At 37.1% G+C, this 11,606-nt stretch overlaps 2 protein-coding genes across 2 annotated transcripts; both read left to right on the top strand.

The window, feature by feature from the left end:
• The first annotated feature begins 264 nt into the window (after positions 1 to 264).
• ATMPK13 (Protein kinase superfamily protein) lies at positions 265 to 3,607 on the top strand. Its single transcript, XM_023664062.2, has 6 exons — positions 265 to 576; positions 770 to 899; positions 1,371 to 1,508; positions 1,739 to 2,071; positions 2,673 to 2,856; positions 2,942 to 3,607. Exons 1-6 carry the CDS (start codon positions 422 to 424, stop codon positions 3,109 to 3,111), a joined length of 1,110 nt encoding a protein of 369 aa, XP_023519830.1. The 5' UTR covers positions 265 to 421; the 3' UTR covers positions 3,112 to 3,607.
• Positions 3,608 to 4,966: 1,359 nt separating this feature from the next.
• LOC111783162 (hydrolase family protein / HAD-superfamily protein) lies at positions 4,967 to 10,654 on the top strand. The gene is made up of 12 exons (XM_087120559.1): positions 4,967 to 5,180; positions 5,284 to 5,387; positions 5,519 to 5,554; positions 6,414 to 6,487; positions 6,679 to 6,719; positions 7,176 to 7,247; positions 7,349 to 7,550; positions 8,533 to 8,628; positions 8,776 to 8,843; positions 9,602 to 9,797; positions 9,910 to 9,997; positions 10,355 to 10,654. Exons 1-12 carry the CDS (start codon positions 5,068 to 5,070, stop codon positions 10,408 to 10,410), a joined length of 1,146 nt encoding a protein of 381 aa, XP_086976685.1. The 5' UTR covers positions 4,967 to 5,067; the 3' UTR covers positions 10,411 to 10,654.
• Positions 10,655 to 11,606: the final 952 nt, after the last annotated feature.

The following is an 11,606-nucleotide window of genomic DNA, read 5'->3' as shown; positions in this document are numbered from 1 at the left end:
ATACACCGAACGGTGTAGCAGCGAGAACGCCAGCCCCCAAGGAGGGTGGATTGTAAGATCCCACGTCGACTGACATCGATACGTAATAGGCCAAAATAGTCCGTTACAAAAATGATTATCAAACGAGAACGAGAACGATTTAATTTAAAAAAATGGAGAAAACAAAAGGCATATACAAATTGAATTTATTTGTCTTATTCACTTGACTAATGGGGACCCAAAAGAGAAAAGAAAAGTGAAGAATGAATATTCAAATTTCAAAGTTTCAAACTGTGAAAGACGCGCAAAGTAGAATTCCAGATGAGACGCCGACGCTTTTTCTCCTTCTTCTTCCAATCTTTTTAACGCTCTCCCTCTCTCGCCATTGTCACTCTCAAAGCTTCTTCGTCTCAGATTTTCACCCATTTCCAGATCCAAGAACATGGAGAACGATTCTTCCGCTATGGAGATTAAAGGGTTTCCCACCTACGACGGCAAGTACTTGCTCTACAACGTTCTCGGCAACTTCTTCGAGGTCTCCGCCAAGTACGCCCCTTCGATTCAACCTGTTGGACGCGGTGCTTACGGCATTGTTTGGTAATTCTCGTCACTTCTTTTTACTTCTTTTCTCCTCCGTGCTCTGTTCTGATTGTTGATTTTCCATTTCTGCTGCTGATTTGGGGTTTCGTAGTTCTTTGATTTTTGGTAATCTATCGAATTTCTGTTTATGTTTCTTATTCTTGATGAATGCTTTCTTATGTGCTATGATTTTGATAATCTGCTTAATCAGTTGTACGACCAATTCTGAGACGAAGGAAGAGGTAGCGATAAAGAAGATAGGGAACGCTTTTGATAACCGGATTGATGCCAAGAGGACCCTTCGTGAGATAGAACTCCTATGCCATATGGACCATGACAATGTATTTATCCCAACTCAGCTCTGTTTGCTTGGTTTAAATTTCTTCATTTGGGTTCATACTTGAATGGATATTCTGGTTGAATTTGAGTTAAGTAATGAGGCAAAACATGTGGATTATATATTTTGAATTTTGAATGCTCGAACTATAATGGCTCGAGCTTCCCATTAGTAGATATTGTCCTTTTTGGGCTTTTCCTTCCGGACTTTCGCTCAAGGTTTTAAAACGTGTCTGCTAGGGAGAGGTTTAGGCGCCCTTATAAAGAATGTTTTGTTCCCCTCTCCCGCACAGAACTTTTTAGTTACATATTCGAAGCATTGCTTCTACTTCAGCTGTACTTTTGTTATGTCATGAACAGATTTGATGAAGGGATAGTTGCAAAATTCATTGCTGATATAATCCTTGGAGAGTTTTCCTGAGGAACTTATATTATTTTATGATTGTAGCATAATGATCTCCTTTCCCTCTTCTCAGATTATAAAAATCAAAGATATAATTCCTCCACCAGAGAAGGAAAAATTCAATGATGTGTATATTGTGTATGAATTAATGGACACTGACCTGCACCAGATCATTCGCTCTAGCCAGGCTCTGACAGACGATCACTGTCAGGTAAGGGATACTTATCATCCTTTCCCTGAGGTTTACTTAGAATCTATTACATTCGAGTGAGATGTTAGCCAATCTCTGTTTCAATAGTTAATACGAAGTTTTATTTGGATTATAATTTTGTTGAAGCAACAAGAAGCTATCTGAAACAGTCTGAATGATTTTTGTGTTTGGTTAGAGAACATGTCTCTTGTTAAGCCTGTTAAAGCGGTGTTTGTTTATTGTTTGGACAGTACTTCTTATACCAATTACTGCGAGGTTTGAAGTATTTACACTCTGCAAATGTCTTGCACCGAGATCTAAAACCAAGCAATCTGCTTCTCAATGCAAATTGTGACCTCAAGATTTGTGATTTTGGGTTAGCAAGAACAACATCAGAGACAGATTTCATGACAGAATATGTTGTGACACGATGGTATCGAGCGCCTGAGCTTCTACTCAACACTTCTGAATACACTGCAGCGATCGATATTTGGGCTGTTGGATGTATTCTCATGGAAATTCTAAGGAGGGAGCCACTGTTCCCTGGAAAAGACTATGTGCAGCAATTGGGGCTTATAACCGAGGTACTCAATCACCGTCTTCCATTTTCCTGCCGTTTGAAATTATACATGCAGCACGGTTGGAGAGGAGAACGAAGCATTCTTTATAAGGGTGTGGAAACCTCTTCCTAGTAGATGTGTTTTAAAACCTCGAGGGGAAGCCTGGAAGGGAAAGCCCAAAGAGGGCAATATCTGCTAGCGGTGGACTTGGGCTGTTACAAATGGTATCAAAGCCAGACACCGGGCGATGTACCAGCAAGGAGGCTGAGCCCCAAAGGGGGGACACGAGACGGTGTATTAGCAAGGATGCTGGGCCCTGAAGGGGGTGGATTGGGGGGTCTCACATCGATTGGAGAAGGGAACGAGTGTCAGCGAGGACGTTGGACTCTAAAGAGGGGTGGATTGTGAGATCCCACATCGGTTGAGGAGGAGAACGAAGCATTCTTTATAAGGGTGTGAAACCTCTCTCTAGCAGACACGTTTTAAAATCTTGAGGGGAAGCCTAGAAAGAAAAGTCTAAAGAGGACAATAAACTACCTACCTGAATTATAATTTGCATGGGTTGCAACCTTAGACTTGTGATGTTTTTTAATGGAGTTATTTCTTTATCTTACCCCAAAAACAGTTGCTTGGTTCACCAGATGATTCCGATCTCGGGTTTCTTAGAAGTGATAATGCAAGGAAGTACGTTAAGCAACTTCCTCATTTCCCGAAACAACCACTGATTGAAAAATTCCCAGATCTTCCTCCACTGGCAGTTGATCTTGCAGAGAGGATGCTGCTCTTTGATCCAAGCAAGAGAATAACTGGTAATGCACCTACCTTTGCATCTGACATTACTTTAAGAACCTACATTTTCTTGACATGGTGTGTATTTCTTATCGTGTTTACAAGTCGAGGAGGCGATGAATCACCCATATATACTAAGTCTTCATGAAATCAATGAAGAACCAACCTGCCCTTCTCCTTTCAACTTCGATTTCGAACAGGCATCCTTGGATGAAGAAGAAATAAAAGAGCTTATATGGAGGGCATCTCTCAAGTTCAATCCAAATTACATGTAGTTTCAAACACTTTGCTCCTCTTCAGTTTGTTGGGTCTTGAATGAAGAGTTAATTTTGTTTCGAAGATTAAGCGGAGTATGATAGTGTGAATCGTTGTCGTGTTAGCGGTCGGAAAGCTGGGAACAAAACTGGGAACATCTAGTTCTTGTATATAATCATGGAAAAGGTTCATTTATCAGGATTGGAAGGGTTCTATATTCACCATCTTCTGGAATCTTGCATCCAGTGATGGGGCTGGTGTGACATAAAAAAGGGCTGCGTCTTCCTCAGCCTTTGGATTGAGCTTCTAGGAGGAAAAAAGAAATGGTTTGCTGCTCTTCCTGGTATTGTTTCTACTGTTTAATACCAAACACAGTTTTGTTTTTGATATTGTGAGTTCATGTTGATAATGGAATTACTGTTATCAACGTGCAAAGATGATTGTCTCTGTTTGTGTGGAGGCAGGAACTTAAATAATAATAGCTTTAAGAAATTTCAATTTCTTGAATTGTTTTTAGGTGTATGTTTTTGTTTTGATTATAAGTATAGTAGATTTAAGATTAATTACAGGTTAATGAGTAAATTTGGCTAATTTTGTTCTTAGTACTGATTGATAGGAGATATTGCTGCCGGTCATAAAAGTTGAGTGTTCAACGCTGTTATTCGTACAGGGGTGTGTTACCTTTGCTTTAAAAGAACTAACACGTATCTTGAGTATTCAATAAGTAGCTTCAGTGTTGGGTTGGAAAATGTAAAAACAAGCAATGATGGTTGAATGTGTAGTACTCTCTTACACATGGTCCATGCCCGCGTATAGGGACCCATTAGGTGGGTTCGTATATGTACTATCCTTTGGGCCTAGCTCGTCAGGCTAGTACATACCCTCGATGTCATACGCCAATGAGGGAAAGAACCCACATAATATCATGGTAAACATAGATATCACGTAAGTGTTCGTATTAAACATAATGGAGAAGTATCTCTATGCACGTATCATACAAAATGCATGAAGTCCCACAATATTAAAACATGACATATATTCATGACACTAATCACACTTTCATTCTTTTCTTGACATAGCGTTCCTATGAGACGTACATACTTGATACTGGTCGGTTGTTCATGATTAACATACATGGTTTTCTAATGTCTCATAGTTATAGTGCATAACTATTAACATAGTTTACATAGTACATGGAGGTTCATGCATCAAATAACTTTTCAGAAATCATCGGCGGTTGGTTTGGACATGGGACTTTCTGGGCATCAAAGTGCTCCTCTTCGTAAATTTGAAACTAGAAATAGACTTACTAGCAGGAATATAAACAATGAGGTAAGAAAATAGAAATGGATTACCCTGAGGTAGATTACAACGCTCATCGTGTAGGGTCACAATTTGGATTCGACCAAGGACTGCCAAGCTAATATCCGCCTGAGAACATAACATAGTTCAGAATACTTGTATGCGTCATAACATATATCATAGTATAAAATTATAACATAGTACACATCATACAATCATAAGATAAAACACTGTAGGGATCACAGAGCATGCGTCCTTCATACAATCACAAGACCCTAAACCCTATGATATATGTTATGACGCTTACCTTTCTTTTTTCGAGTCTCCTTACGAAGGAGCTTTAGATTTGCGTGAACTAGCAAACCGATCACTCATTGAGAATGATCCCTCCGGTATGAGCAAACCGATGACACGAGACCAGCTTGAACCCAGCCAGGCTCTATTTCTTATGTCTCCTTCGGTCACGGTCACTGCCACGTCATATTTATATTATTATTTTAGAATGAAATGTTAATGAAACAAATTAAAAAAAATTAGGACTAAAAATTCAAATCTACACTTATAGGAGTTTGTAGAATTTCTGGCTCGAACTTATCAATATTGAAAATGAACTTGGAATGGTGATGCACGATACGCCTACATTTTCAGTCTGAACTGCAACGAAAAGCCACAGAATGAGCTTCCGGATCTTCTCAAAGCCGCTGCGGAACCGAAGCAGAAGCCGATTACCGCCGTTGTCATCTATTTTCTTGCGTTCATTCTCACACACTTTCTCGCAATTCACCAGGTTCCTACTTCATCTCTTTCTTTGTGAATTCAATCTTTCTGTAATCGCTTGATTGAGAGAAAAAGCGTGTGATTCTGTTGTGATTGACGTAGTTATTTTGCAGACCTACGTTTGGCATTGCGTTCGACATTGATGGCGTGCTTCTCCGAGGCGATGCTCCGATTGGAGGCTCTCCTCAAGCTCTGAGAAAGTTATATGACGATTCCGGTATGGTTTCTTTGTTTTTGGAGCGCAGCCACGCTGAAATGTTTTCATCGTTTTAATTTTTTTCTCTCTTTTTAAGTATCTTCGAAACTTTTTGGGACTAAATTTGCTCGTTAATATCCTTTTCTTGGCAGGTGTATTAAGGATTCCTTATATTTTCCTGACAAATGGTAATTCCCTGATCATACTCTACTTTTCAATTTTACGTGCCGGAATTAACTAGGGGTTGCTCAACGATATAATTATTCAATTTGGTCACAGGCTGATGATGGTTTGGTATAACTGTTCCAATTTATAAATTAGTTTGTATCTATTTTATATTGCATCTTTTCCTGTCAAAGGGTTATTCTTTGGTCACATTCTAATATCAATTTGATGAACATGAATGATGAATTGATTAGGAATTGTTCTACGAGATTGAGCTATTATTCATTTTGATATTTTGTAACAGAATGACTGGTCATAATCTTCGTAACAAATATCGTCGCAATATGTACATATATTCAGACACGCCACATGACACTTATATGTCTACACAGTTACTAAATGGGTACACTTTTGGATGCAATGGAATGTGATAGGCTAAGTTTTAGGTGTAAGAGAGAAACTTGGAGAGAGTTTCTTTGCGCTGAGGGCTAATGCATTTGCTCATTTTGTAGTTTGGATTACAAGGGGTGGTAAACGTTCCAAGGATCCTAGGAAATTCTTAACTTAACTATCCCTGGTTTTGCTACCATTCTGATCTATTGACATGAGTTTTGAAATCGTTTCCTTTTTTCCTTCTAGAAATATTGCCTTTTGCTACAATCAAAAGTTGCCGAGTATCTTTCTTGAGGCAGTTGGTCTACACTTACTTAATTCTGTGTGAAGCCAAGTTCATAGTCTCTTGAAATGCCTTAGTTGAATTTACTGAGCTCATGGTTTTATGGATTGCTAGTAGGACACCGTTTGGGCATAATTTATGTGTTGTCTGAAATCTTGAGAGGCTTTAAATGGTGTGTTCAGCTCTAGTTTTGGTTACTTCTGCAGGAGGTGGAGTTCGTGAATCCAAGAGAGCCTCAGATTTGGGTGAAGTTTTGGGCGTAAATATATCACCTTTACAGGTAAGATCTGCATTCAAACTCCTTTCTAGACGGCTGATTAATCAGGAGTGTTAATCATATATACTTCTCTTCTAGACTCTATTCTTACTTTTCCTTTTAACCAGGAAGGTTTTTACCCATTGCCCCGTTAACTCGAAGGAAATTTTCACATAGATTATTGCTTAATATCCTTTCGTTTGGATTTTGAACAGGTTGTTCAGGGCCATTCACCATTTAAACACCTTGTAAACAGGTATAGTTTAATCTGACCGGAATTGGTTTCTGTACCATTTATTTTCTACCTCTTCAGATGACACTTCGAACCCCATTTTTCAAATGTATTGGTTATTTAAAAAGCCTGAAGTAAAATTTATTTAAAGATTGCTTCAAATGCCTCTGTAAATATTTACATTAGACGATTTAAAATTGATCATTAATTATTTACTTTAGCCAATCTTAGGCACTAATTTTGTGCCCCATCCAATAATGATATTAGATAAGTTTGGTTTAACATACAAATATAGCTTGTCCGATAACAGGAAGTTGATGCAAACCTTAAATTATTATACCTGATTATGCATAGAGGCAGTAGCAGCCACAGCTTAGTCTGTCTACTTTGGCTAAAACTAATGAACTTCAATTCTTTGGTTGGTAAAGTAAATAACTTCCTTTAAGTTTGATCTCATAGATACTTCAATTTGTGTGCCAGATATGAAAACAAACTTGTGATTGCTGTTGGAAAAGGAGAACCCGCTGCAGTGATGTCTGAATATGGATTTCGGTAAGCTTTTGTTCTGATAGAATTTTGTGGTTTTATTTATATCATATCAACTCGATGACTGTTCCTTGCTATATGAGCTTTATGCGTTCTTTTATCTTCAGGAATGTTCTTTCAATTGATGAATATACATCCTTCTTTGATAACATTGATCCTCTGGCACCATATAAGAAATGGACGACTATAAACGGGGCTAATCATGAAAAAACTATCTCAAATCTAGCTGAAAAGAAGAAAGTTTGCTCTGAGAGAGTTGATGCTGCCTTCATCGTTAGTGATTCTGTTGATTGGAGCAGGGATATTCAGGTTGCCTTTAGCTTTATATCTTCCACCACGTGTTCATGCAATAAATAGATCTTAATCTCATTTTTTCTTTCTGCCCTCTATTGAAGGAATTGATCAATTCTTTTCCAATTTCGATGAGATAAAATAACTAAAAAAAGTATAGGAACAATCAACTTCCTTTCTGCGTTTAGAAAATGTAGACTTCTTTAAACATGCAGAACAAACTGAAGTGAGTGAAGGTTTTTTCTTTTCTCTCTGCCCCCTTTTCTCTGCAAGACATTATATAAGCCCATCCATCCGTCCATGAAGCTTTTGGTTGCAGGATTTTTCATCTGTAATCTTGATGGGATACTCTTTCCTAATATTTCCCCTTTCAAGGAATGAAAAGGCTAGGCACATTTTTCCCAGTACAAGATCTTGAAGATTTCTGTAGGGCTTGGTTTTTATCTTGAGAAAACAGTTAGTTCAATGTTTTGCGCTCTTGTTATGATGCAGTCATTAGTCTTACCATTAGTCTTACTAAAGTTCTCTGCATTCCAACAATTGTTTCTTCTTTCTGAACTCCATGTATTATGAAGTTCTCTTCCTATTTTATCGATTTGATCCAACAACTACCAGCATAGCTTATGCTATCACCGATAATTTTCCCTTTGTGTTCGATTGCTTCAAGTGAATTACTCTTAATTTGTGGGCCCTATCTGAAATTAGGTATAACTTCAATTTCAAAGTCTATTTTTGTGACTATTACATTTAGTTTAAACCTTTTATTTAGTTCAACAATCGTGGAGTGAGAGATTGAATCGTTGACCCTTGAGATGACAATGGTGTGCCTTATCCATAGAGCTCTACTCGGATTGGCCATTTGATTTTAACCTTTTCCACCTTAATTGCCAGTTCAATATTATGAAATCGATTTCCATTATTGATACTCTTTTAAACAAGAAGACAAAACTTTTCATTACTCTGTTAATTATGCACTAAGCAACATAGTATGCTAAATCAGGTACTTTGTGATATCTTAAGAACCGGAGGTCTTCCAGGAAGAGAATTTGGACACCAACCGAACTTGTATTTTGCACACGATGACCTTGAATACCAGGTTACTAGTCATATACTCTTGGATCGTTTCAGAATTGATTCACTGTTGCCTTTTTTTTTCATTCCCCCCCTCCCCCAACTATTATTTCCTTTTTATTGAATGTTTGATGGTTCTATATTGTACCTAACATGGTTCTCTTTAAGGCAGGCTGCTTTTCCTTGTGAACGTTTTGGTATGGGAGCTTTCAGAATTGCACTAGAGTCTATCTACAATAAGTAAGACAAATATTACCGTAGGTGTTAAATGTCATAGGTTACTTGTCTGGAAGTAGTTGAGATAGTTGTTCATGCTGCCTCTTGGATCATTACTGACCCATATCATTGTAATTTCTGTCATATGAGTATAGAATCCCAGAAAAATTTGCCTACCTTGAAAGTTGAAGCATAAAAGTCGCCAACCAATAGAATTTCATGTTAAAAATTTTGTAATCCTGCTTTAGAATAAAGATGTAAATTCCCATTATCATTGTGTAGGTACGAATTTAGACTACCTCATAAGTATTTGAAAAGAAAACTTGCAGTTAACTGAAGCACCCACTGGTTTTCAGTAAATTTCCTCATGACACGAGGCCGTAGCCAAGATAACATGATGTATTGTATGATCAATCAGGCATGGTATTTTTTAGGAATGCATAATCTAGCCAACATCGAATGTACTGTGTAACCGAAGAATCAAAACGACCAAATTGAAGAATGCTTGCCATTGTTTAAACATAAGGCTAAATCAACAATGTCTAGCAATACGCTGTAAGGCTGCTATTAACATCTCTGCCTATAAATGGTCATTGTCACTTTTTTGCACCTAGTTTGTTAATGCAGGTGTCTTTTTTGTTCAAACATTGATTATACAGGCATCCTATTCAGTTGTTTTTTGTGGGGAAACTCTCCTAATCCAAAGAAATAAAGTGTGTCGACTATGGATTCGATCTGAGAGTTGATCATATTTGAAGCGCTCGTGTTATTTTATGATGCAGGATTCACCCTCATGCTTTGCAGTACACATGCTATGGAAAACCAAATCCGCTCGTATTTCGCAATGCCGAAGCTGTACTTAAACTAGTGTCATCAATTCATCAAAACAAGATGGATGCGAATACTGAAACTAATCACTTCAAGACTCTATATATGATTGGGGATAATCCTTCTGTCGATATCAATGGAGCAATTCAGGTAAGGGATCTTAACTGGCTAAGAAGAAGCCACTTTTTTTGTTCTTCCCCATTTTCTGTTGCTTACTAATCTGACTGATCACATTCATTGGCCTGATACTTCTGAATTTCAGGCTGGAAGTCCTTGGTTTTCTATCCTGACTAGAACAGGGGTTTTCAAGGGAAGAGAAAATCATGACAAATATCCAGCTGATCTGGTAGGTTAAACATTTTTCTCCACGTTATTTTCCGCTCCGTTTAGCTGTTAGGAAAGAAAATGACGAGTTTGGGATGAAGCTTGAAAAAGCCCTCAAACATGAGATAACAAATCCAGTCTTTCACTAAGATTTTGAATAGCTGTCCCGAATTCAAGTTGATTATGTTTCACCTCTTCCTCGAAGAAAGACAATAAAACAATTCTCAATCACGGTCTTTGTAGATCTGATTATCCATATAATAGACCAAAAGAAACTCGAGACATTTTATATATCTCTTTGAATGAGATCTTAACTTCAGCTCTTCTTTTAGAGGAAGTACTTAATTGTTAATATGAAAAACGCTTCATTCTTCTGCAGGTAGTCGACACCGTTGAAGAAGCAGTGGACTACATTTTCAAGAAGGAAGGGATCTGTTGAGAAAGACTTGAAGGAGAGTTGATTCTTTCGAGAACATATGAATAATGCTATTCTCTGCTGGATGAAGCATGGTATGGTGTGGGTGAGATTCCGTTTACTTTCATAATTAATGGCGGCTGTTCGACTAATTTCTATTGATGAAAAGTTTTTCTTAATTTACATATTATCTTTTCACATTGAAATATGGAAACCTCTTTTCTTATTGGTTAGTAGTACCAATTTATGGAACATGGGAAGTTCTTCATTTTCCAATTCTCTTTTTTCCTTTCTATTTTTAGCTTAAGAGTCCAATTTTAACCTTGAATTTAAATGGTCAAAATGAATTATAAACTTAGTCAATCTATAAGGTTTGTCTAGACACAAAGGTAAAGGAAAATGTATGGATGGTTGTCTAAGATGGGATAAAAAGACATTAAAGAGATTTAAGTTGGATTTTGGAATTGATTATGTAACGGTCCAAATCCATTGTTAGCAGATATTGTTTTCTTCTTTGGGTTTTCGTTTTTAAAACGCGTCTATTAGGGAAGGGGTTTCAACATCCTTGTAAAGAATATTTCGTTCTCTTCACCAATTGATGTGGGGTGAATTTATCAAGTAAAATCACCTTGTCAAAGACACTGTTCATTCACAAACATTCTTTTCGTACGATCTTTTAAAAATAGCTTCCGATCACATTACTTTAATGCAATGATTTCATTGATTTCCTTTAATGTCTATTTCTTATTATTTCTTATTAATAAATTCTAAATTTTTATTGATTTTATGTATGTAGCTAGTAGCTTTCTAACCTAACCAAATTGTATAACCTAATTTTTCAAATTGATTGTAGCATTTGATAATGGTGTAGGTAGGAAACTATTTAAAAGATGGACTTTCACGTCGGGCACATATGAATTGTCCAAGAAGTTACAATATGGACTAGGAGAATTGCCAGTAGTAATGGTTATAACCTCGACGAAATTGGCAGAATCAGTTGTACAAACAAGCAAAGATCGATCTTTAACAATGAAGATTAATTCCATTGATAATTGTTATCAATTTCATGTGGAAAATACAAATAAAGAGGAGATTGTTAACTTTAATACTCGAGATCACATGGACTTTCATGTGAAGATATCGGTTTCATGTTTTTTTTTTTTTTTCTTGTGCAATGTATTACTATTGACATAAAAGGTCATTAATAATAAAAACTTTGT

Source organism: Cucurbita pepo, chromosome 20, assembly GCF_057944985.1.
Source record: "Cucurbita pepo subsp. pepo isolate OVF chromosome 20, ASM5794498v1, whole genome shotgun sequence".
In the NCBI taxonomy this organism is placed as follows: domain Eukaryota; kingdom Viridiplantae; phylum Streptophyta; class Magnoliopsida; order Cucurbitales; family Cucurbitaceae; genus Cucurbita; species Cucurbita pepo.
The sequence above is the reverse complement of the archived record's forward strand: the minus strand, read 5'-3'. Positions and strand labels throughout refer to the sequence as shown.

Coding starts and splice junctions, on each gene's coding strand:
- ATMPK13 (XM_023664062.2), top strand. CDS start 422: ATGGAGAACGATTCTTCCGCTATGGAGATTAAAGGGTTTCCCACCTAC. Junction 577..769: donor GGTGCTTACGGCATTGTTTG/GTAATTCTCGTC, acceptor CTGCTTAATCAG/TTGTACGACCAATTCTGAGA. Junction 2,857..2,941: donor TCCAAGCAAGAGAATAACTG/GTAATGCACCTA, acceptor CGTGTTTACAAG/TCGAGGAGGCGATGAATCAC.
- LOC111783162 (XM_087120559.1), top strand. CDS start 5,068: ATGAGCTTCCGGATCTTCTCAAAGCCGCTGCGGAACCGAAGCAGAAGC. Junction 5,555..6,413: donor TTATATTTTCCTGACAAATG/GTAATTCCCTGA, acceptor TTACTTCTGCAG/GAGGTGGAGTTCGTGAATCC. Junction 6,488..6,678: donor TAAATATATCACCTTTACAG/GTAAGATCTGCA, acceptor GATTTTGAACAG/GTTGTTCAGGGCCATTCACC.